This window comes from Borostomias antarcticus (genome assembly GCF_949987555.1).
Source record: "Borostomias antarcticus genome assembly, chromosome: 1".
NCBI classification, from domain to species: Eukaryota; Metazoa; Chordata; class Actinopteri; order Stomiiformes; family Stomiidae; genus Borostomias; species Borostomias antarcticus.
The window spans coordinates 31996843-32023920 of NC_140234.1; the positions used below are offsets into that span (position 1 = coordinate 31996843).

The 27078-nt window shown below is 43.9% G+C and overlaps 2 protein-coding genes across 6 annotated transcripts in view; one reads left to right on the forward strand and one right to left on the reverse strand.

Annotated features, from left to right (window-relative positions):
* The window catches only part of trip12 (thyroid hormone receptor interactor 12), a 54032-nt gene extending 52535 nt beyond the window's left edge, over positions 1 to 1497 (reverse strand). For 4 of the 5 annotated variants that reach the window (XM_084443870.1, XM_084443872.1, XM_084443874.1 and 1 more), the window contains exon 1: positions 1399 to 1497. The gene's annotated coding sequence lies outside the window, so the exon portion shown is untranslated. Of the gene's footprint in view, positions 1 to 214; positions 252 to 1398 lie in introns of those variants that run through there. The other variant, XM_084443871.1, reaches the window with a different exon arrangement.
* Positions 1498 to 1943: 446 nt separating this feature from the next.
* fbxo36a (F-box protein 36a) lies at positions 1944 to 3066 on the forward strand (the record flags this gene model as incomplete). Its single annotated transcript, XM_084460448.1, has 4 exons — positions 1944 to 2039; positions 2240 to 2348; positions 2518 to 2690; positions 2956 to 3066. 4 exons carry the CDS (start codon positions 1944 to 1946, stop codon positions 3064 to 3066), a joined length of 489 nt encoding a protein of 162 aa, XP_084316574.1.
* Between the last annotated feature and the right edge of the window lie 24012 nt (positions 3067 to 27078).

A 27078-nucleotide genomic window follows, 5' to 3' on the forward strand; every position in this document is an offset into this window, starting at 1 on the left:
AAGCATTAACGTTAACGTTCCCTAGCTCATAATGCAAAATGCAGTCATCGGCTTTACGAACTGGCATTTGCTGTCGTCTATTACTAGCTAACAATCTAGGCAGCTATTAACTTAATATAACTAATTTGGCTGTCGTTAACGTCAGCTAGCTAGGTTAACGTTAGGTTAATTGTAACACATCAACGATACGCCGACGATATGATAAAATAATTACCTGAGCTTAGTATCCATCGAAAATGGCAGCATCGGTCAGATTAATGAAGGTCTTCGCATGACATTACAAATGTATTTGCTAGCCATTTTAGCTAAATTAGCTTATTTGCACCAACTAACAAGCTATGGTAGCCCGAGACGGCTATGCTAACGTGAGACGGCTATTAACGTAGGGAACGTTTGCCGTTTTAGGTAGCTAACGTTAGCTAATCTCGTGTTCCGCATACAGGTCTGGGTTGACTATTTGCCAAGTAATATTGGAATACCCATTAGCTAGCTGACATGCCAAATAGCCAGCTAACGTTAGTCGCAATGTTTAATCGGTCCAGCTAGAATTAGAATTTGCAAACAAGTAACCCGTTGGCTAGCTGCTGAAACCGGACTGAAACTTGTTAACGTACGCAAGCTAAAACGTCACCAAGTCTTGTTTGCCAAGTTAACGCTAGCTGGCTAGCTAAGTTAGCTACATGACCGTGTTCACTATGACAAGTCTAAATACTCGAACGCGAACACGACGCAGGTGTATAGCAGCTAAATGGAGCTAATGTTCAGCTTGTTAACTAGGTGGCTAACCAGTCAGTTACACCATTAGCTAACATAACGCTAACTAGCCTAGCTAGTCCGCTAGCGGTGATCCCAGGCAGCACTTACATTTGCGCAAACTCAATTTATCGCAAGGCATCAATTGACAACCCAAGTTATTTATTTTGAGAAAAATGTTGCTAACTTACGTTAGCTAGCCGGTTACCAACACATGAACATCAGCCCTAATAGCTAGCTAGCTCGGAAACAAGTTGGCTAGCAAACGCTAGCTCATAAAATATTGGGCTAATTTCACCGTCAGGCTAAAACTATGACAATGGGTTCCCATTTAGCAAGGCTCATTGTTTGACAAGCAAAATCTAATTTTGATGAACTGGCTAACCAGCTAACACTTTTCTGTTAGCTCGCTAGCTGAGAAATTGCAAAACGAAATGGCCTCTGAACCTTCTTCTCTGCTTGCATCACACAGACACACAAAAAAACAGGAAAGCAGGAACAGAGAGATGACAATTGGAAACCATATTTTTTCGCGAGACGGGTTCACACAATCCCTCAAGTAATTCGGTTTTACATGATCAAAGATGCCCCTACGACTGTTGAACAACATGTCACTGAACGTAACATATATGATATTATTATTACCTATTTGTTCCAGTGTTGTAGTTGTAACAGACAGTACACCAGCTCCACTCTCTCAGCTATAAGCCAGCTAGCTAGCTAGCTACCTTCACATCAGCTGAGGGACCAGCAACTGCAATATCCATCCGCTCTATACTGTCCCATTCTTCCGCTAGGAACTACCTCTGCTCTTAAAATAATCACATCGACGCAGTCAAGAATAAGACACATATTATTGACAAAATCCAACCTCTTTATTGGGAACAACTTTGCTGCATGGTCTTATTTCGCGCTACAGGCGTCATGTTCGAAGTCTAACGTTTAGTCAGTCAGAGCCTCTGACCTGAGCCCACAGTAGTGTATCTGCGAAGTATCAATGCGCCGGGTCGTGACCCTTAAATCTTGCAACCGTTTTCTGTATTTTTTTTCCTCCACCCTATACATGATCATATCCCCCAGTACTATATTACTTTCAGCCAAACTAAATCACCAGCATCGTTGTACTACATTAAACAACGACATATATTGTTGTTCTCTTTGTTGTCATGGTAACACCATTAGCATCAGAAATGGCGTCTCTACTGGGTGATAAAGTATTTGAAATAACCGGCCAAGCTCCATCCCCTTCAAAAGATTTCTTTCAACTTGTTATTACCAAAACGGAGGTACTTATTGCATTGTGAAACCTTTCAAATATCACTTAATGCAGGGAAAACATTCTCAGAGAGTGAATTTTGAAGATTGATCTGCTGAATTGTAATTTTACATGTCACAACTTAATCAATTGAGTGAGCAACCTGAAATTATGGGAGGCTAATGTCAGCCCTAGGCCACAATATCTTGTCTCGCCCTGATTTTATTGCAGGTGATATGGACATGGTGGAAGATTTCCATACGGATTGGAGCTCGGGGTGTTAGACCTGCACAAAAAAAGGAATCCCACCAGGACTATTTGCATGATAAACAGCTGCAGTGTAAGATTCTCTCACATCAAATCACCATGATTTCTGACATGGATGCATGCCATAATTTTCTCTCTCTCGCTATTGTTCTCTCTCTCTCTCTCTCTCTCTCTCTCTCTCTCTCTCTCTCTCTCACAATAGCTTTTCTCTTAATAAGTGCAATAACATGCCCTGTTTTTAGACCGGGTAAGCGAGGTGTTTGGACAACAGATTCTACAGTACACCCAAGCACTGTGCCAGGGACACTTTGATTATCTTGAACGCCTGCCCAACCACCTACTACTGAGAGTACTGGCCTATCTGAATCTAGAGGACGTAGCAAGGCTTGCCCAGACCACGCAGAGGTTCAGGAAGGTGAGGGCCTTTTTCAAATGCAACATGCTTATTCCTGTAACTTCTCAATTAACAGATGAATTGAGGGTCGTGTTTAGAGAAAGTTCAGCTCAGTCTTGCTGTTTCTCCTCTGTCCCTGTGTGTGTGTGTGTGTGTGTGTGTGTGTGTGTGTGTGTGTGTGTGTGTGTGTGTGTGTGTGTGTGTGTGTGTGTGTGTGTGTGTGTGTGTGTGTGTGGGATGGGATGGGATATCCAAGCTCTTCAACTCTCCAGAGTTTTGGGAGCAGACTGTGAAGAGTCGCTGTCATGATTTCACCACCGACATGGAGGCCCTAACCAATGCCATGGGCTGGAGGAAGTTCTTTTTTACCTTCATCCACAGTAAAGATGATCAGTAGGAGCAGGGCGGTAGTTAACAAACTAAAACTGTCACTCCTCTGGTAATAAAGACCACCAGTACAAAGTATCTACTATATACTGTGTGTGTATACAATATATATATATATATATATATATATATATAGAGAGAGAGAGAGAGAGAGAGAGAGAGAGAGATCAACTTTATCCCTGAAGATCATTTATTTGTTGCATCAAATACACACAATACAAAACACATAACAAAAAGGCACAGAAATATACAAAAGAGGCAGTACAATAAGGCACAAAAATATACAGTATGCAAGATGTACAAAAAGTACATCTTTGTGGGGCTGGAGGGTGGAGATATGCCAAGAGTGCTGGCATAGGATCTGAATTTCTTGTGTCTATTATGATTTAAGATGCAGAATTTATTCTAGATCAGCACTTCTGTGATTCAGGTAAGGAATGATGAAGCAACTTAGTCAACAGTGTTGTTGGAAAAAGTGAAAGAGAGAGACTCTTTGGTGCACTTTAAAACACTGTCACTGAATACCAAATGCCAAGCCAGAAATGTCTTAGCTTTGAGGCCCATATAAACAATATGACAAGGACCTCATTGACCTCATCACCTAAGAAACATTGCCAAGGTGAAACCTTTCCTCTCCCAGACTAATACTGAAAGACTAAGGCATGCTTTTATTACTAGCAGGTTGGACTATAGTAACGCTCTCCTGTCTGGCCTACCAAAAAAGTGATTAGTCAACTCCAGCTGATTCAAAATGCAGCACATTTCACATCACACCAGTTTTAAAATCACTACTCTGGTTACCTATCAGTTTTAGAATAGATTTTAAGATTATTTAGTCTATAAATCCATACATAATCATGCAGCAAAATACATATCAGATATGCTTTTAAAATATACACCCAAGAGATCCCTCAGGTCCTCTGGCACTGAGCTTTTAATGATCCCTAGAGCCAGGACTAAGAGGCATGGGGAGGCAGCTTTTAGTTCTTATGCCCCCTGCCTTTGGAACACCCTGCCAGAGGACCTGAGAATGTCTGAGATCGTGGTCATTTTTAAGCGAGATCTCAATTATTTTTCAGTCAAGTATTTCTCAGTATTCTGAATCTTTAGGGGCTGGGCAGCCTCAGAGGGCAGCCTCAGTGGACAGCCTCAGAGGTCAGCCTCAGAGGGCAGCCTCAGTGGGCAGCCTCAGTGGGCAGCCTCAGAGGGCAGCCTCAGTGGGCAGCCTCAGAGGAGTCCCTCTTTTCTGCATTCTGTTTTATATGACCCTTTATGTGTGTCTTGCACTTTGTCTTGATGCTTTTAATGTCTCATGTAAAGCACTTTGAATTGCTTTGTTGCTTAAATGTGCTATACAAATACACTTGCCTTGCCTCTTATAATATAATTTTATTTCCCAATATTTAGGGGCCAGGCAGCCTCAGCTGCCGGAAACCTCTTGTATTTGCCAATAATGGTATATGGTAAATGGACTGCACTTATATAGCGCTTTTCCACCTTAGCGGCACTCAAAGCGCTTTACAATGGCCTCTCATTCGCCCATTCACACACCAATGGCGGTAGCTGCCAGGCAAGGTGCTAACCTGCTCATTGGGAGCAATTTGGGGTTAGGTGTCTTGCTCAAGGACACTTTGACATGTGGACAGTCGGAGCTTCGTTCATTGAAGGACCCACTCTAGCAACTGAGCTACAGCCGCCCCAATATTCTTCTTTATCCCAGGAAGTCTGACTTCCCATGCATGAAAAATCACCAAAATTTGCACATAGGTCCAGTCCTATGCCAGAAGTCCTCAACTGGTATTGGGGGCCAATAGTCCTGATGGTGGTGCTACAGCAACAGTCTAAAGTTAAAAATAAAATTAAAAAAACATAACAAATCAGCCAGACATATGCATATGTCTTTGCAACCACAACCAACCTGTAGGTCCAAGTGAGCAGAAACTTCCATATGCTAAAAATGTGTCAAACAGACACATTTATTGGTCAATTGACACGCTAATTGCTGCACTAAATCTTCACTGTCCTCCACAAATGATCTCCACAGATTTTTGAAATATCAAAAATGTAGCCCACAGTGTATCAAAATGTTTTACTGTAAACAGTACTGAAAGCAGCTACTGCAAATACTCGCTCAATAAATCTCCAATGTTCATGCAAAAAAGGACACCATTTTCATGGCATGGTAGATGTAGTGTGAACATTTTCAGAATTTTATCTCAACTGAATTTCTGACAGTATTTTGAAGTATGTCCTTATTTTGTCCCCTCAATCTACTGTACTGCTGTTCATACAGGAAAAATACACTACCCACAATCCTATAGTGCAATAGCAATCTCTCCACCAATCAGATACGTTGTTGTTGACAACCTCACCCCAATAGCAGACCCTAGGACTACAACTGGCTAAATTGACTCTGATTGAGAGGACACCTGTGTCACTGATTGTTTGATTTGTTTCCACCTGTCTTGTTAGTCTGTGTATATATAGCCTACATGTACAGTAGCTCCCCTCTTGTTCTTTGTCTGTTCATTATATGCTGTAGCTGTGCATTGTCCCTGGTGTTCCCTGTGCCATTTTAGTGTGTACTTTAGTTTTATTGTTTAGTCTTTGGTTTAGTTTTTTACCCCTTGTGGTGCCTTTAACAAACATTTTGTGGAAACTGATGAAACTTCCATGTTACATACACCTGTGACATTTACAAGCACCCCTCGATTGCTTGTCAGTGTGAAACCAACTTTTCACATGGCAGGTAGCTCAAGAGTTCAAGCCCAGGGGGATGCAGAATAAAAATGCCAATGCATACTCAGGCATTGTGCTGTGATTTTTTAAAGAGATTTTTTATTAAAGAAGGTTTTAATTATGGTCTGGGCAAATACATGAGCACACCATGTATTTAAAAAAAAAAAAAAAAAATTTATCTAACCTTTATTTAGACAGGGAGAGCCCTTGAGAGCAAGCTCTCATTTACAAGGGTGCCCTGTTACAGGGAGAGAAACAACATTATTAAAAACATTATTAAAAACAGAAATACAGGTAGGTTATGAAAAACATGTGCAGTCCATACATACATTGTCTTCAAATAGTGTTCTGAAGGTGTCCAGAGAGACCAAGTGGTCTAGTTTGAGTGAGTCCTGAAGAGTGTTCCATTTATCAGGAGCGTAAAATGAGAAAGCAGTCTTTCCTGTCTCGCTCTTCACACGCGGGGTAAACAGTTTGATGTAGGATTGTGAGCGAGTTTGATAGTTTGAGACACTAGAACTTAGTAGGGATGACAAATACAGAGGGAGCTTACCACATAGGGATTTGTAAATAAACATGAGACAGTGATGTTCCCTTCTCACAGTGAGTGAGGGCCAGCCCACTTTCTGATATAATGTACAGTGATGAGTGAGGAACCCATCACCAGTAATAAAACGCAGAGCACTGTGAAACACTGCATCAAGTGGCTTCAGCGTGGTGGGAGAGGCATGCATATATATGACATCACCATAATGAAAGACAGACATGACCAGTTACTGTACAATGGACTTCCTGCTGACCAGAGAGAAACAAGACTTGTTTCCTCAGGTTTTTGGTAAGATGTTCCATGTGTCAGAAAAGAAGGCTTATATCTAGCCAAATGCCCAGATATTTGTACGAAAATACAACTATTTCTATTTGCTGACCTTGCAGGGTGTGAATGTTAAGACAGTTTTCAGGTTGAGACCTTGTGAACAGCATCCATTTAGTCTTATCAGAGTTTAAAATTAGTTTATGACTAATGAGGGACTGCTGAAATGCATTAAAAGCAGTCTGGAGGCTTGCAACTGCTGAGGCAGGAGTAGGACCTAGGCTATATAGAGCTGTATCATCTGCGTAGTAATGGACGTTACAATGCGGAGAGGGAGAAAAATATGATTTATGTAAAGAGTGAATAGGAGCGGACCAATGATGGACCCCTGTGGAACACCTTTACCATTCATGAAGGGAGCTTGATTTAACCCCATCAGCCACAACAGCCTGCTTTCTCCCAGACAGATAATTGGAGAACCATCTGTCAGGAATAATCTAAACCAAAGGAGGACAGTTTCTTCAATAAAACAACATGATCTATCCTGTCAAATGCCTTTGAGAGGTCAATAAAAAGTGTGGCACAGTGGTGACGATTGTCAAGACCAGTTAAAATGTAATTTACAACAAGGGAAGGTGCTGTGATAGTACTGTGTCCTGGCCTGAACCCTGATTGTTGAGTTTGGAGAATGTTGTGTACTTTCAAGAAGGCCCGTAACTGAACATTCACTAGGGATTCAAGAACCTTTGCCAGGCAGCACAACTTAGATATTGGCCCGTAGTTGTTTAAGTCACATGGATCACACCCTTTGAACAGTGGAACAACTTGTGCAGTTTTCCACACGGCTGGAATTGTACTAGAAGTAAATGTTAAATTAAATATGTAGACTAGTGGAGAGGCAATTAAGAGACCACTAAGGTGCAGGAGAGATGGATAAAGGTCATCCTCACCTTTGGATTTCTTAGTATTTAATTCTGAGAGTGCTTTAAACACGTCAATGACAGTCACGGGTCTAAATGAAAAATTGTTGCCACAGGGGGGAGGATTTGGTTTGCTATCAGACACTGGGTCGTCAATATGATCCACTGAAGCCATACTGTCATGCAACCTATCAAAAAGGTGACCAGAAGCTGCAAAATGTTGGTTGATTTGTTTGAGATTAAAATATTTGAACTGTTGATCTGTGGAGGGAGAGAGCAAGTAAGCCTTTTTAATGACTTTACTGCTTTCCAAAAGTTTGTAGAATTTCCTTGAGCATTCGTAAGAGAGGATACGTAATAGTCAGATTTGGCCTTTCTGATCATACTGATACATTTGTTCCTCAGCTTCCTAAAATGTAACCAGTCTACCTGCGTACCAGCAGATCTGGCTTTCGACCAGGCTGAGTCTCTGAGTTGGAGGACTTCAGTGAGATCAGCAGTAAACCAAGGACTGGAGCGACCTTTTACAGTACTCTGAAATTTTTGTAGGGGGCATGCTTCTCAGTAATGGAGTTAAAAATATTGGAGAAGTGATTGAAGGCTAGATCAGGATCAGGGATTGAATATATTCTTTCCACATCAGAGTAAAACAAATCATATAAGAAGCCTTGCTCAGAGAAATCTTCAAAAATCAGGTCCTTTTGACTTGATGTCCTTGGCCGTTCTAACACAGGCTATGGGGCAATGGTCGCTAATACCTTGGGCAAAAACACCAGTGTGAGGGTATTTAAGTGGTCTGTTGGTCAGCACAAGATCAATCAAGGTAGAGTTTGATGGGTTTTTAAAATTTGGTCTTGTGGGAAGTTGAATGAGCTGAGTCAGGTCTAATTCAATACATAACTCCTTTAGTCTAGCGGAACTCTCAGTGAGCCAGTCTAAATTTAGGTCTCCCATTACAATGAGCTCAGATGCAGTACAGTATAAGAGGAGAACAGTTTTCCCAAGTTCTCCAAGGCCACAGTTGGGGCAGAGGGTGGACGATAGACACCAATAACTGTGATCCCCCCCTACACAGATATCCAGGACAACATATTCAAAACATTTTGGCTCAGAGGAGATAGCAAGAACACATGTAGCTAGGTTATCTTTAACATAAATTATAACACCACCTTCCAGTCTTTCGATCTACTCTAAAAGAAAATATGGTAGCCATTTATAGTAAAATCTGAGCTAGGGGTTCTCCCAGATAGCCAAGACTCAGAGATTACAAATATGTCAGGAGATGCATCCCTGATCAAAATATTAATAAAGTCAAGCTTAGGCAATAGGCTTCTGACATTTAGATCTAAACATTTCAAGCCGTCACAAGTTTGAAGCTCTTGTAGGCACTTAAGCTCACTAGGGCTCAGAGCAGCAGAAGGGACCGAAGAAAAAGGATTGGGGGAGATGCTAAATGCTAAAATTGCCGACTATGGCTCTGCTAGGCCTTGAACAATGACGAGGTAGGCATATTTTTGTAGTCCGGACCGTGGGTATAAAGGATGAGAGAGACCCAAGCCCGGTAGGGAGTCTGCAAGAGTACGAGGTGGAACCATTTTTATAGTGGCTGGGGTCAGGGGAATGTCCAGGAATTTACATCCAAACACCTTAAACCTTTGTCCTGGTAATTATCACCTCCCCCCAAGCCCCCTGCAAAACCCAGTTTCAGTCTCCCCTTTTGTAAATGTAAAACACCTCAAGTCTCCCCCTTTGTAATTGTAAACACACTCTGCATAGCTCTTCCTCATCTCTTTGTTTAAGTCAGAAGGGCCCCACCTTAGTCTTCCTCGTCCTGATTCAGACCTTTGTTTTCTTTGTTGTCACATGTCTATACTCTTGGCCACGCCTGCCATTTCACATGACGTGCAATGAGTAGCCAATCACATCCTCAAAGCGCCGTACCTGTGTTTTGGTTGAATATAAGACTGGGCATGACTTCTCTGACTTCACTTCTCTGACTAACCACCCTTGCTGTGTTTCTCAGGAAGTCCTTGCGCTCGTAATGTTTTCCACAATAAACCAGACTCAACCTTTTGAACGTATCTTGGTAAATCTTTTGACTAGACAAGTCTAAAATACTATCACAGTTTGGCGACGGGGATGGGATCACTGCCTGCGTTTGCTTCGGGATTCCAGTGGATAGGACTGATCGGCAGACGTGTCGGTCCATAGTGGGCGTTGGAAAATCAATTTTCTCTCTTGCGCTAGAGCGCCAGCCGAGATTATTTCCTCAGTTCTTCCACTGGATTCTTGAAGCGCACAGGTACGTTTAAACGAACCCTCTTGTGGTTCTGAGTTGTATTTGCCTTGATTTGGTTCAGTTGTGTTGGTCTGGATTGGTTGAAAACAGGAAACCCCAGCGTGGGTATTAAGTAAGTAACTATCCAAGGAGATGTGAACAGCAATATATATATTTATATCGTATTGTCCTTTGACTTCGTCCTTGTTTCGTTACGAGGGTATAAGCAGTGTTCAGAACAGGCTTCCCTTTTGGCCGGTCGCGGATGAGATTAAAACCGCAGAAAAGTAGCTACAGGGAGTGATTGGTGTTTCCAATCCGCGTTTCTTGGAGAAACGTTTTCCCATTTGATCCCGGGTGGTTTGGTAGACCTAGCGAGAAGTTAGCTTTGACCAGATTGGTAAACCTAACGAGAAGTTAGCTTTGATCAGATTGGTAAACCTAACGAGAAGTTAGCTTTGATCAGATTGGTAAACCTAACGAGAAGTTAGCTTTGATCAGATTGGTAAACCTAACGAGCGTTAGCTTTGACCAAAGCTGTACAGTATTTTGGTAGGATCTAGACATCATGGTTTAGCCTGGACCAAATTGCTAGTGCAGCCGAGAATGATTGTTGTAAACGTGGGCCTTTTGTTTCATGTTTGTGTGTTAAGTCGTATATTAGTCGTTTTTGGTCGTCGTTTGGTCGTCCTTTGTTTGCGTTCCCGTGTGTCTGCTACGTTCTCTCTTTCATGTGCACGGGGGGTTGTTCGTCTTATGTGTTCACTGTTTGAGCCTCGGCTCTTGATTATTGTTTGTTATGCGCGCCATGGATCCAGGTAAAGTATTGTTTTGTACACTTTTAGACTGTTAAAATTCTGCTAGATTCCCAGTAGGCTAGCTAACTGGTTGCCTAGGAGACGCAGGAAAACTCTCGCGGTGTTCTGCCATTGAGCCAGAAGAGAACAAAGCACTTCGCTGACTAGGTGAGTACTAAGCGAATTTAATGTGTCTTAATGTGTGTTTCTTTCGAAATTGTATTCTTTCCCGCCGTGAGTTAACCATAAGGTTTCCTTTCATTGCTGTTTTGGGGTTTTTAGGCTGCGTTGTGGTTATTTGGGATTTGTTTCTTTAAATTTCCCCGCGCTGCCAAAGACAACTTCCGGGTCATACATGCAACATTTTGGGATCACCACTAGGTGTCAATGTAACCCCGGCTAATAACATATGGCTAGAGAATGTAACAGAATTCTACTGCTAGCCTGATGAGATTGATGTGCTAAAGCATTTTCGATTTCTTACATCCACATCTGACATTTTAGTGTTAAATTCTAAGATTCGGGCTCAGCTAGAGGGTTAAGGAAAAAGCCTGTTAATTCTCTAGACTGGTCTGTTTTTAAGATTTGGGAGAGTAGAACGAGAGTTTTTTTTTTTTTTTAGGTCAGGAAGGAATGATAAGGAGATTCAGCAAACAGTCTCTCCACCATTTCCCCAGCAGAATAACTCTGATTTAAAATTAGATTCCCCCTCGACTTGTTGCGCCATTAGCCACGCCCCTTCTCTCTACGAGTTAAGCCACCCCTTTCTACGAGGTATTTGTCCGAACAGGGCCGGAAGGAAGAGCCTCCGATTTTGGGGTCGAGCGCCACCTGCTGGAGTTCCCTTGAACAACCCATAAGGGAGATTTTTAACTAGCCAAGATAGAGATTTTTTTTTTTTAAGATAATGGTGGCAGGATGAAATAGATGTAGAGCCTTTGAGTCTTAAGTTGCTGTTAATGTTTCTGAGCAGATCTTTTAGGTAATAGTGGAGAAATCAAAAGTCTGACAGGGTTTTGAATGTGTGTTTTGAGGAGTTGGCTCTAGGCCTTCTCCTCTGCTATTGAACCCAGTCTGTGTTTTGAGTCTTAATTTTCAGGTGCTATGGACCCTGGGCGGCAGGTCTTTGAGGAGCCTGGATCATGCCTTCCTGGGGACATTAGAACCTGCTGTTGGTCTGTTTAACTGTTGTTTGTTTTGTCTCTCTTTCTGATATGTAGCTTAAGACATAAGGTTTGTGCATAATAGTGGGGGGAATAGATAAGGGTTGCTAGTGTCTTAATCTGAATGCAGCATCTCATAACCCAATTATATTTTTTAAATGGTTATGTTAAATATCTCATGTTTATAGTTTGAGGCACATTCATCGGGCCTGAGTGTTTTTTCTGAGTGGGTTTTTTACAGACAACTGTCGTTCCGGGAGTGATGGGTGAATGCCGAACCAGGAGACGGGCACGTACACCGGAGGTTACTGGCCTGTTTCCCTACAGATGGGCGATCTGGGGTTCGTGAGATGCAGACCAACGCCATGTCACCAACTCACTGTGAGCGACAGATAAGTATGAAACAGGAGCAGTGCCCAAATACTCTGTCCTCAAATGCAGAAGAGGGAGGGTTTAGATATACAAATTTTAGCTATACAAATGAAGCTTTGATGGAGTTTTTTGATTAGTTAATTGTAAATGAAGCCAGTTCATTTTAGTGTCATTTTCTTTGCCCCATTTCTATTTTTATCCTGACTTCAGGAAATTTTTGCTTTCACCCTTAGGGGGTGTTGTTTTGTTGAGACGAGAATATGGGTGGGTCTAGCCCGGGATTGCGCCCTGGATGGGAGGTCCGAAAGACTTAAGCGTATTTTATTTTCATAAAATCGCGAGAGAAATGTTAGAGCCAAATCCAATTGCCTTGATCATGACTGGGGACTGGGCGTGTTGAAGTCATTCTAACGCTGCCCCTGATGTCACTGTAGGCTACTGCAGACTGGCTCTAAAATGACACTTGAACAGACACCCTGTTTAAGCTTTCCTGACTGAATAACAACATTTTTTCCCCAAAGCAGGAGCTTGCGCTTAACCATGTTTCTGAGTATCTCCTACAGACTGTTGAATAACCGTTCCTGACCAAAGAAGGGAACAGGGAGACCAGACCAGAGGACTCTCTTTTTGCTCTTCTGTTTTGTCTCTGTTTGTCTCTCTCATCTGTGGATCCACAGACGGAGCACTTCATCAGCCTGTGCTGGGGGAGCGGGAGCGCCGAGGTGAGCCCTCCAGCAGCACGACCCGGGCCGACCCTACGTGGAGCAGTACAGGGATGGACCGGGTTCAGTTCAAGAGCCTGTACGTGCTGCTGGCGCCCTGGCTGTGTGGTGTCCCACCGCACCTTCACCCTGCTGAACCAAGACAGGGACTCCCTCCTCACCCTCCGAGAGCTCGCTGCAAAAGCTGCAGCTGTCTCTGCTTCCTCCCCTGTGCTTTCTATACTCTCTGTACCATCCACAGACCCTGACAAGATTCCTCCACTGTCCCTGGCAGACATTTCTGACCTACAAGTATCTGCTCCACCTGCGGAGAAAAAGAAATGAAGGAATAAGTGCACATTTCCACCACCAAACTAACCTGTATCTAGGGCCTAATGACAAACCTGTACTACCTCGTTCATGTTTTCATTATGCTTTCAAACTAGCCCACGGGCCAGATCATGTTTCAAAAACAGGGGTGGCGGAGGATGTTAACAGATGTCTCCAACAGAGTGAGGACCGCCATTTCCTGAGGCTAAGGAGAGGTTCCTGCATCATATCTCTCCTGGGGATTGGGTCCTGGTCCACGACCACAGACGAAGGAGCTGGAACTCGCCGAGGTGGCTCGGGCCGTACCAGGTTCTACTCACCACGCAGACAGCGATCTGAGAGGACTTCGTGGACCCATGCAAGCCATTGCCGACGGGTCCAAGCAGCAGAGGACGGTCCACCAGGGGATCGCAAACACCAGGAGATCAGAATGCAGCTGAACCAGAGGGCTCAGAGGCCAAAACCATGGGCCATCACACTGTCCTCTCCTCTGACGAGGAATCGGAGGAAAAATGACCTTGCTGGTCACCTCCTCACAAGATGCACCACACACGCACACACACCTGCACACACTAACATTGAACATAACTGATTTCAAGCAACGCGACATTGAAGTTGCGATCTAGAAGAGAAGACGCCTTGCATTCCCCAGATGACATTCTCCTCTGATGAGCAATCGGACTGCACCTCTGATCGCACACACTGGAACCTACATTAAACATTCAGCGACGCACACATGGAATCTATGTTCCATAGGACATCACATGCAATTATTCACAAGAGTGAATGAACTTTGAAATAATCTGGAAAATATCATATTTGTTTACAAGAGTTGCAATGGTTGAAACATGAGTTGATAAATAAGTTTGGGTTTTTCCTCTAAATTGACCAAGAGGTTTTTTGCCCCTCTTACACTGGTAACCATTTTATCTTTTTTTTGCCTTGTTAAATCAAGTTTGTTTTTTGGTGAATGGTTGTCCACTCTTAGACTATAAATAGTATATAATCATGTCATTTTTTTTTATCTTGTTTCCTATCAAATTTCTGAAGCAAGGGGTTTTGGTGTGTGATTTTGCACGTTGAGAGAAAATAATTAAAAAAAAAAAAAAAAAAAAAGAGATTTTTTTTTTTGCTCCACCTAGTGGAGAGATTATTTCCTTTCCACATGTATAGCATAGCTGACTGTTTACACTGTGTTTGGATTTTATTTTTGTGTGCCTGTTCAGGCACAAATGAGGGATTGTCCAGGAATTTACATCCAAACACCTTAAACCTTTGTCCTGGTAATTATCACCTCCCCCCAAGCCCCCTGCAAAACCCAGTTTCAGTCTCCCCTTTTGTAAATGTAAAACACCTCAAGTCTCCCCCTTTGTAATTGTAAACACACTCTGCATAGCTCTTCCTCATCTCTTTGTTTAAGTCAGAAGGGCCCCACCTTAGTCTTCCTCGTCCTGATTCAGACCTTTGTTTTCTTTGTTGTCACATGTCTATACTCTTGGCCACGCCTGCCATTTCACATGACGTGCAATGAGTAGCCAATCACATCCTCAAAGCGCCGTACCTGTGTTTTGGTTGAATATAAGACTGGGCATGACTTCTCTGACTTCACTTCTCTGACTAACCACCCTTGCTGTGTTTCTCAGGAAGTCCTTGCGCTCGTAATGTTTTCCACAATAAACCAGACTCAACCTTTTGAACGTATCTTGGTAAATCTTTTGACTAGACAAGTCTAAAATACTATCACAGGAACATCAATGGTTAGGGGACCGGTCAGCATTGGGCAGAGGTTGATGCGGCGCGCAAGTAGGGAGAGGAGAGGTGATGAATACAGTAGAAGTTGGAAGAGAGTACTCTAGCACCAGCAGAGTTTAGATGCAGACCGTCCGCTGCATAAAGATCGCTACGCTGCCAGAACAGGTTGACATTGTTGATAAAATTTGTCATTGTCTCCTCGTCTTCTTCCTCCTCTTCTACCTCATGCACACTTTCTCATAGTTTCTTTGTATTGTGGCAACCCAGGCGACAGGGAAGACCACAAATGACAAAATGGCAGTGGCACACAGACAGGAAACCAAAAGTTGCAGAAAATAGCCAGAGGTTGTCTCTTTAATAAACATAGTGTTACAAATGAAAGATCTCACACAAAATCCACACATGAGGCAGCAAGCTTTCTGCCTCACCCCTCTTCTCCCAGGCTTCTTCTGGCCGGAAGTTTCCAGTTTTGGGTGAAGGGACGTGGCTGATTGCTGAGGCAGGTGTGGACAATCAGCCCAGGTAGTCATTAAGCTCTCTGACCCACAACCTGTGGGGTTCTGGGAACTGCAGTCCCACAGATAGCAGCCACTTTGTGGCACAGGTGGCCATTTTGGGTTGTGAGGGCCCCGAGTTGCCACAGTATTCTATCAAAATCCAATCATGTTTTCATGTAAAACAAAATGTGTGCTTACGAACAGTAGTTGGACTGAACAAATTTCAACCAATATGACATCCCCCTCAATCTTCAACTTTCAGCAACACACACCTAAGATTCATTATTTTGCTAGTAACAGCATTGCATGTCTTTGGGTGTTCGCATTACACAAGTCATTTAGCTGACACTTTTATCCAAAGTGACTTACAATAATTACATTTAACATGGGAATTTAGTGTACTTCTATTTACCAAAACTCACAAGTGCATCTCCTTTCTTTTGATTCTATGGCGAAATATGAGCAGTCATGTCGGTGGGCAGTTCACTGTGTGGCCAGGACAGAAAAGAGCTGTTACCATGTCACAACCTCAAACCTTGTTTCATCTAACTGTAGCAGTTAACAGGAAAACATATGCCTGCACCAGTTTGTGTATATATGTGTACAACTACACCCACATATATTTGTTATTTATCTCCTTCTCCTCTTAATCCGCCCGGCTCCGACTCAGTGCTGCACAGCAGCTATAATTAACGTTGCTTTTACCACGTAGCTTAAAGGTATAATATGTTATATGTTGATTAAAATAAAAAATAAAATAAAAAATAATACATCCATAGGGCTTTGCAAAGGCTGCAGTGAAGTATTGCTTTTCCATAAAAAAATATATTTTGTCTGAAATTATTACATTATGACATTTTGACGGCCTGACAATGACACTCTGTTGATATCATACCAGCCAATAGTATTACACCGTTGGTACTGCGCACTGGGTTGCCAGGTACTATTCTAGCTTCACCACTGTGAGATTAGCAGTAGCCAGCTAACGTTATACTTACATGAATTAGCAGCATTAGATGTTGGTTAGCATCAAGTGTGTGTGCGACTATTAGGGGTGTAACAATATATCGTGCCACAATATATTGCGATACAGAAACACCACAATACGTATCGTCAAGGTGAAAACAATATTGTGATATGTTTATTGTATATCAGTGAACACTGGCTACACAACGCTGGTAACAAACACGTCTTTTGTCTCTAGGCCTATCCATGATATTACAACAGTTAAGCTCTAAATTCACAAAGTGTAGTGGAGTAGAAATGTGGAGAAACGCACTATTGGTGTGAACAGCAACACTACTGCAACGCTTCACACCTGCCCTTAGTGTATCGTACTGTTATCGTCAACCCAATATCGTGTATGGTATCGTGAGATTAGTTTATCGTTGCACCCCTAGAGACTATAAAACGGCAGCTTTTCCATCCACTTCCGCTCTCTCTTTTCAGCTAAACGTTTGGTAATATGGCCGAGTTTCGTCGTCCTGCTTCTCCGCCTGAGCCCCGGTGAACCGTGCGATACGAATCTCAAAAGCTCAGTGACCGAAGAAGGAGCAAAAGTCAGATAAATATCGGGCCAGCCTTTGCTTGTTGGACGGAGTTTATGGAGTTTCATTGGATAAAGTCGCATGGTGACATGACTACTTTTCTACTAGACCGGTAAGCTAGCTAACTAGCTATCGTTATCTTTCTTGGAATCTGCATAGCCATACCTGACATTATATCCACACTACAACATCTAACGTGAAATACTTGATTGTGATTACTGATTACATACAACATATTATATATCTTTGTGTTCTTAATTTGCACTCTGTTTTTATAGTTTTTATTCCATTTTACACTTTTAATTTTTAATGCTTTTACTTTTATTGTTTCTTTTAAATCTGTTGTCACATTGTTTATTGGGAGCCAAGCAGCGAAGCTGCCTAGGCCACCATTGTGCTTGTCGGCACAACTCGCTAGGCACAATCTCTAGACTAATGTCTATAAAATTCTTACAGGGATTTGGATCGAAATCGGCGTTGAAGCTGCCAAACAGTGGTGTCGTATCTCAGCAACGTTTTGAGGTATCAAAACCTCATTTGGCAGACTCATCGAGGACATGCCCCTGTCCCCTGACAGCAAGTCTCATGTTGACACCGATGTTCAAAACTCAGGTGCCATTGGATTCCTTGGATCAAGCCAAGTTCATCGCAGTCCATGAGGTCATTTCTGCCATATTGGATTGTCCGCCATATTGGATTTTATTAAAAAGACTACAAATATTTCACAGGCCACAATTGTCTTCGAATCTTTACCATAATTTGCTGAGATGATCTTCAGACAAATTCTCACAAATGGTGTGAGATGGATCTTTGAATTTCCAAAAGTGTTTGCCCATCACATCCAATCGAAATTGGCGGCAAAGTCCTCTTTTAAGAATTTATAGTTGTCTTGTCTTTCCATCAAATAGTAGAAAAGTAGGATATCGATAGTGGGATTGATAAAGACTCGAATCATTAAGCAGTCTCAATAATGGTATCAGTATCTATAAAAATGAACGAGACCCATCTCTATTAATGACAAGACAGTGGTTGTTGGTTCTAGACCCTGAGATGAACCCTTTCTACTCCAATATCCTACTGTATCAAAGGTACATCGATGATCTATTCATAATCTAGACGGGCAGTGAGGAGTCTTTGGGGGCGTTTTATCAGTATTTGAATTCAGCCAACCCACATTTGAGGTTCACTATCGAATCCAGCCACACAAGCTTTAGCTTTTTGGATGTGTTAGTGATAAAAGACGGCAATACCATTAGGACTGACTTGTATCGCAAACCTACAGATAGGAATAACATATTACGTGGTGATAGTTTTCATCCTACGCACCTCATAAGAGGTCTACCTATCAGTCAGTTTCACCGAGCCAGGAGAATCTGTAGCTCTGATGCCTTGTACAAGAAGCAATCCATATACAGGAGGTCTCAGGAGAGAAACTATAGAACAGAGTGGATAGACAGGGCCTCTGAATGCTACAGCACTTCCACACAGGAACAGTGTCTACAACCTAGTGTGAGAACCACCAAGGACCAGTCCATCTTATGCTTTACCAAATATTCTCCAGTTGGTTTTGAGATCAAAAAGACATTGAATAAACACTGGCATACCATTGATTCAGATCCCCAACTCAGACCCATTTTAAGGCACCTCCCTCTGTTGTTTTCAAACGTCCCCCCAACTTGCGAGACCAGCTGGTGAAATCATACATCCCGGAGAAGGCATCCTTCCTTAAGGATATACCTGAGGGCAACTACAAATGTGGTAATTGCGCACCATGTGGCTACACCACCCGCTGCATCACCTACACACATCCCCACAGTGGTAAGACTCTTAAAGTCAGGGGCATCATCACATGCAGCACCACACATGTAGTACCTCATCAAATGCTCTTGTGGTCTTGCCTATGTGGGCAAGACTTATAGACAACTGAGGACTCGCATCAGTGAACACCGGAGCACTAGATGTGGCGATGAGCGTAGTCCAGTTGCTGCACGTTTCAAAAAGGCGGGACACAGCATCAGCTCTCTACCGTACATGGGCATTGAAAGGGTTGATAGACCACCCCGTGGTGGGGACCACATTAAGCTTCTATTGAAAAGGGAGACCTATTATATCTATCAAGTTAAGTCAAGTTTATTTTTAAAGCACATTTAAAAACACAGCCTGGGCTGACCAAAGTGCTGTACAAGATAATAAGATACATATACAAATCAATATGAAAACAATAAAACACAACAGCTCTGTTGGTTGCATTCAAAGCACTGAATGGTCAGTCACCATCATACATCTCAGATCTCATCCACTGGCAATCAACCACTAGGTGTCTGAGATCCACAAATAAATATTTTCTTCAAGTCCCACGATCAAAGCTTAAAGGAAAAGGTGACCGAGCTTTTGCAGTTGCGGCTCCACGATTGTGGAACCAGCTGCCACTAGAAATTAGATGTGCTTCCTCCATCTCAGTTTTTAAATCCATGCTGAAAACGCATTTTTATTCTCTAGCCTTTCGGCCCAGTCTTTTACTGGTTAAATGTGCTTTGCTTTGTGCTTTGTCTCGTTGTTTGCTGTTGTTTGTTTGTTATTGCTATATCTATGCCCTTAACACCATGTCTCCTCATGGCCTCAATGAAGAGTTTGACATCAAACCATTTTTATAAATTGTATCTCACTAGCTAGTTCTGATTTTGCATTGTTTCCATTGCTACTTTTAGACTTGTATTTATTGACATGTGAGCCTGTAGGCTAATGTTTTTACAGTATGACCATCAATACCTCCCATGTGTTTGCCTTTAGTGTGAATGATACACTGTTTCAGGTTATGAGATGTCTAATAGGTTTGGACTCTTTAAGACTTTGACCCTACTCGGGTCCAACCCTCCTGTATATATTTCCCACCGCTTCTCACATGTTTGGTATTGCACCTGACGAAGGCCACATCGGCCCAAACGTTGTGCCATTAAATTCACCCTTGGGAGCATTAAGACAGTGTGCAGACTTCTATTCTTTACTCGTCATATTTTAGTCGAGCACCTGTAACTATCCGTTTGAATGTGCGTGCATCACCCTATCACATTCAAATCTGAAATGCCTGAAAATAAACCTCATGGTTTATAGAAACACTGGAGAAAGTTTCATGCTTTAGTCATAAAGTGCACAATACGTTCTACAGTATAATACCAGCCTATCTGCTCCACTGCTAAGGGCTAGTGAACGGACACGGAGCAACAGGGAATCATTGATGTGAGAGGCTGCAAGACCATTAAGAGCTTTGGGTACAAGTACAAGGACTTGAAGGAGGAGAACTTCTGCACATCTGTAGTGTGACAGGTGCATGCGAGAGAACCAATGGTCAACTTAAAGTAGAGAGAAAGAAGTCCAGCACACTGTCTAAACAACTACTTAATCAAGGTCAGATGACCAAAATGTTGTTTAATAAACTGATTGACTGTAAGTCAAGAAGACAGTGTGCGGGAGTTCTTTCTCAAAGTAGAATGACTTCAAAATCTATTCTAAAAGATGCAGGGAGCCAGTGCAGTTTGGCTTAAACAAGTAATATTCTCTTCCTTGTTTTCGTTAAAAGTCTGGCAGCAGAGTTCTGCATTATCTGTAGTTTCTCAATTTACTTTTTTGGAAGACCAGTAAAAAGAGCATTACAGTAGTCTAGTCTACTTGAAATAAAAGCATGAATGAGCTTCTCAGCATGCTGTTCACTGTATACACCGCTAGGTGTCAGGAAAGAGCTAGGTATCATTATCCTGTATACATACATACACATACTCTCTGTATTGACTATTTATCAAGTTGTCTCCATTGGGTCACTACTGGGGCCTCATTTATCATTGAGGTACGCCTTCTTTTACACGGTCTTTTTCGCGATTTCAGGCGTACGCCATTTGCCCCCCCCACATTGCGATTTATCAAGCCGAAAGGGCGGAAATTTAGTCGCCTTTCTCCGCGCTTTTGTACGACACCTCTCAAGTTGTCCTACCGATTTACACGGTGTTCTACGCCCTTTTTGAACACAGGGGGAACTGGCGACGCAGGTGGTGCGTCGGTGAATTACTATGTTTGACGGAGAGAATAAGAGCGACAGTTCATGAACGCACAATCATGTAGGCTAATAGCCCAATTCAGCACCAACATATATCGCAATGCAAGATTAGACGTGTCCTCTAACCGGCTCATTCATGGTCCGATATGGATTTGTTCCCCAAACTGAACCTATGCGCTGTCCCAAACCTTTCCGCGCTATATGTCACACACCTAATGCAGGCACTCCATCAAACGGCAATAATTGACCAATTAGATTGTCATTAATATGTGATCATGTGGACCTGTTTGCTCTTTGGTAAGCATATAAATGACAGTCCTCCTGTGCGTAATGCGAGCCTAAATGAATCCGGCGCTACTCGGCCTACTGGCCGAGATAGAACTCCAAAGAGGTGACGGCGATGGCGACTGCACCCACATAAGGGCACCATCAGTGAATGAATACGTCTATGTGAATCGCTAAAATGTGCACACTACAAATACCCAAATCATATGTGACGCCGACATGCTCATCACAAGTGTAGTGGCACGGTGGCCTGGCTCCACGCATGACTCCTTCATCCTGGCGCACAGCAGGGTAGGGGCTAGACTGGAGGCAGGCGCTGCGCGTGACGGCTGGCTTGTTGGTGTGTCCATAGCCAAGATACATATTCTTTGTCTTATTTACTTTTAATCTTTATTAGCATTTTCCATCCATACAACGACAATACAATAACACATAAAAACCTACAATAACAGCTTATGGGTACATCCATCCATGCAGCTTTTTTTTCTTACTCAAATATGACAATTTTAATATTAGTGGTATCATCACACTTCCTTCTATAATCCATCCATTTTTCCCATCTCCCTTCAAACTTTCCTTCCTGCATCCTCAATGCATGCGTGAACCTCTCCCTAACATACATCTCCTCCACAACACCCAGCCACTGCTCCTTGGTTGGGCGTTCCACCTTATACCAAGCCCTCGTTATTGTCTTTTTACTAGTAGCAACCAATAGTACTTTCACTAGGTATCTGTCCCCTCCTTGTACATCATCCCGTGTTATGTTTGCCAAGATATATATTCAAAGCTGATAAGAAGGTGGAGGCCGGCGCGCTGGAGGTGGAGGCACTGGAGGTCGTGGCGCTGGAGGTGGAGGCTACAACTCGCGGGGGCACGACCGTCAGGTCAAGGACCACTGCAGACTCCCCCTCCTCTGAGTCCCACCCCACGTCAGAGTCTGGAGAAACAATTTCAATCATTTTCTTTGAGTTTGTCTGTGAACTTGATTATGCATTAAACATTTCATTGTGCAGCCATATTCATTTGATATGTTTTTCTGTTGGCAGTCAAATAAATGCTGTGATTGACCGGGTGATTTAGATGAGTCTTAATTTCCCAGAGGGGAAAATGTTTAATGTGTTCTAACATTATGAAGTGGTCATCTGCGTTATTGTTCCCTGTTTTTGGTCCTAATTTAATCATAGCCTACCACAGAATGTTTGCTTTCCTCACAGCCACATGTTACAGTATGTCCGTGTATGCCAAATCCTAGATGCACAAAACGTAGCTAAAGTAGGCTACTAAGCTGTAGGAGCAAACAGACAAAGGTAGGCTATTAATACCTTCCGAAGAGGATTGTCTTCCTCGCGTGGACCTCACCAACAAGCACATGCACCTCCGTCTCCGAGAAGTTCCTCTTCTTAGCTCTTCGTTCCATGTTTCATTGTCCCGCCTGGGTGCTCCACGCTACCTTTTTAAGCCGGTTCCTTCCGGGAAACCACGTTTGGCCACTCATGGTTTTGACCATATATGGTTGGATTAGGGCGTGGAGAGGGCGGAACACGGGGCGCGTGCGCGTACGCTCTCTTCCCCGCCAGTCTCGGATTTCTCGTGCAGAAAAGGGCGTACGACCTTTTTGATAGATCCGAAAAGCGTGTATATATTCTCGTCGTACGCTACATTTAGCATTTTCCGCGTTTTCGTCGTACGCCCTCTTTTACACCGGAATTTACACGCTCTTTGATAAATGAGGCCCCTGGTGTTGACTGGGGAATCTCCATATGCTTGATTGCAAAAAATTATGTCCAAACTGACTTTCCAAAATAATGTGTGATTTATTTAACAGACTTGGAATTGTACAAAATAAAAGGCAAAGGCAAGCAAACTGAAAGTCCATGCAACTGCAGGGTCAAAAGTTGTGTGCTCCCAGTCAGCCACGCCCACTGCTTAGTCCTCTCCCTATTCAGAGACCTTTTGACCTGTAGAGGGCACACTCACAAACAGAAATACAAATACAGCAAAAAAAAACAATGAAAAATAACAATAGAAAATAAGACGGTATATAGACTTTTAATACAAAATGCAAAATATATAGCCTGCCCTACATGAAAGGGATGGGATGTGTTGAGAGCAGATTAAATTGTACAGTTTAGTTAAATGCATGAGTAGGCTACTTGTGGATCTTGATATACCCTATGTATATTATGTAGGCCCATATGATATATTTTAGTTATGGATATTCACATGTTTATTTACAGAATGTAGATGTGTCCATTCTGAGACTATGGAATATAAGGTGCTGTTGTGCTGAGTCTGAGTATAGCGACTGAGTTTAGTGCTTATTTATTTATTCACTGCCATTTGCAGTGTTTGTGTAGTGCTTTTATTTATTTTCGGACACCACGATGCCTCGTAGAATCGTGACTATAAATGTGATACGTAATTGGAAATGATACAAATATTCTCGTATTTATTTATTATTATAATGCGTTATATGCGTTCAGGAATAAGGACCAATGGGCCTCATTCACCATATCTTCTTAAAGGAGAATGCTCTTTTTCGACAACCTGGGACCTTATTTACGGCATATTATAAGACTCAACGAGATAAATTTGGTGTAATTCGGAGGCCTGTAGAAGAAATTTAAAATCCAAGAGCCAAGTATATCCATGTAATGGCGGCGGACGGGGCACCAAGAATGCAGTTTCTAAAAAATGAAGTCTCTGACGCAAATTCAGACGAGGCACGTACGTCACGCCCGGGGGGGTCAGCAGAAGTTAATGCGTCACGCATGACGCCAGCACCAGCTGACTGTAGCTGTCATAGCATTGGTCAGCTCACTAGAGCACATGTATTTAAGCTGTCAAAACATGTCATTGTTCGCACTTGCCATTACTGCTGGTTGTGCATTGTATGCTCGCTGCTTCCGCGTTTTCTGCTCTGGCGTCCGCTGCCATTGCTGCTATTGCTCGTGTCTGCGCGCTCGCTGCTCCGCGTCTTGCTCGCGTTCCATGCTCATATTGTGATTTGGTGCGTTTGCTACCTGCTGCCCGCGGTGTCCTCGCTGCTTCCGCGTTCTCTGCTCTTGCGTTCCTCTCTGCCCGCGTCGTCTCTCCGGTCCGTGGTTTGGGGGTCCGTTTAGTGGCGTCGTGGAGCGCCGGCTTCCGAGGCCGAGGTGCCCGTCTCCCCGTAGCACCGTCGTGCCATACTTGCGTATGGTTCAGTTGCGCGCATAGCTTGCGTTGGAAGTCCGTTTAAGCATTGCTACGCGCCGGTCACTGGGTTTCATTCATGAGCCGCTGATGTCGGAGGTTGTCCATGCCTCGTCTGCCGCATTCCTCAACTGTCGATGTACGCCGGGTGCATTCACCATTGAAATGTTTGCAGTTTCGGGCGTGGACGTGCTATGTGGATTCTCGTTATGTATTTGGTTCATCTAAGTCCTCCCCTCGCGGCTCGTTCGTGGATTCGCTGGCTGCATGACAGGCTATACTGCTCGTTGCTAACTAGCTGGCGTTCGTCAAGGTTCCCGTATTGCACGTCGGGGCATCATTATGTTAGATTGCTAATACTAGCTCATGATTCTCGCGTTCAATCGTTGCAGCCCGAGGGTTCCAGCCGAACTGCACTCTACTCGCTAGCATCCATATTGCGAGTGCCGCCACGCAGCTAGCGTTAGCCGTTCGGTGTGGCTAATGCTAGCTGTGTCCCCATCAATCAATCTAAGCTTGTTTGATAGCGCATTTCATGCCCTGAGGCGGCACAATGCGCTTTCCAGAGAACATGGGAGGTGGGTATACGTCCCACCCCTACATATTCTGGTAGGGACCTGACGTTCATGAACGCATCGAAATTGCTTCCGGAGATGCAAACAATATAGAGATAAATGAGAAATAAATAAATGAATGTAAGTAAAGAGATAAAGAAACGATAAATATTATAATAATATTAAGGCTGTCTCGCCTGTCTGGTAGGCTGGCTTGTATGGCCGATTGCTTCGGCATGTCCAAACCTCGTTCGGGGACAACGACGGCGATGATGCCTTACCAATTATTGCAGTTTATTGGGTTTATAAATAGTTCGGGTCAGTAGCATCGGGCTACTGCATGGTTCCTTAGGGCAACGTACTGTAAATTGTGCATTGTCATCAATTGATACAAGCCATTATGCTCTGCAATCTGCTGCGTGTGCGCGACTATCCTGGCTGTTTTGGTTTAACGCAGTGCTTATTCCTTCCACCATTTACGTTCGTCGCCTGCTCCTCCGCGGTGTTTGGGGCAGGGTTTACGGGCTTTTATTTCTAAATGTAAAAGGGATGTATGCTGCGCTGGTCACGCTTCAATGTCGGATGTGTCATTTTACGCTGCGTTGGGATCCTGCATCGCTCTTCGCATTTAGCCCTCTGCGTTATTTCAAAGACTAATCACCTGATTATAATGCTGCGTGCATGACATGATCGGTTTGTCGACTGGACGATGGATAGGGTGTTATGCGCGACGTGCAGTTTCTCTATCGTCGTAATATTTGCGGGGCCCCTCAGTGGTCTTGGAAACGCTTCTCTTCTGCAATAACGGTGCACCGTGAATTTTATCAACTATGATCGTTCGTACATTCCGTTCGTCAATAATTCATGCGCTGCTCGCATGGCTGTCCGGGCAGGGGGAAATTATTTTCCACGCATCCTCGTCCCCGGCCTCAACGATCTAATCGCTGACTCGCTTCCCTGTTTGATTTACAGAGTTCTGCAGACTGTGCCAGGCTGCGGGCGGCCCTGTCCGGCCTGGTCTGCCTCTTCAGCAGATGGTTCTGGACCAAGCGATGCCTCGTGCCCTACTGTATCCGCTGCCCGATGCATGAGAGCTGGTCTGGCCCGGACCGCATTGACCAATGCGACTGCATGGTCTCTTTTCGCTGCGTTCTGCTCCACATTTGATGAACCTTCGTGCCCGCTAGCGTTTCGGTTTATCAGCATTTATTGTCCATCGTGTTGGATCCAGACGGCTGCGGCCTTGATCGGTCGAAGTGTCGTAGCAGGCGTACAAATTCACATGCGCTGCCTGGACCCCTTCATCGGCATACGAACGCTACCTGGGGCCCGGCGTCCACTACGTTCTGCTCCATATTCATGTGAACGTCATGCTGTTAATATTCTATACTATCAGCATTCATAGTTCATTGTGTCGTGTCTAGGCGGCTGCGGCCTCAGTCGGTTAAGAGTATTGTTGCAGGTGTTCATTCCACATGCGATGCCTGGACCCCTCCACCGTTTCTCTGCTGGGGAACCGATCCATCCAGCTCCTCCTTAATGGCATCACGAAGAGCATCCCCAAGGAGCTCCTACCTGACGAGCTGACCCCAGGCCGGTGAGGAGGAGCCCCTCTTCATGACGAGAGAGGCAAAGCCCATGACCAGAGCCTGGTTCTCCGCCGGACTCCGCACCCTCTGCCAGGCGTGTGGGCTCCCACCGGACCGGTACACTGCGCACTCCCTCTGCATAGGAGCGCCAACCACCGCCGCCGCATCGCCCCGGTGTCTACCCCGAAGTCCATGGGCCGATGGTTTTCCCTGCACACTCCCTCCGCATAGGAGCGGCAACCACCGCCGCCGCCATCGCCCCGGTGTCTACCCTGAAGTCCATGGGCCGATGGTCTTCGTCTGCTTATGAACGCTACCTACGGCCTGGAGTCCTGGATATTCTGGATGCCCAAAGAGCTATGAGTGGACTGTGACATTGGGTTGGGGGGTACCTCAGTCATCAGTTCATCAGTCAGAGCGCTCTCCGTCAACCCTTCTGCGCATGCG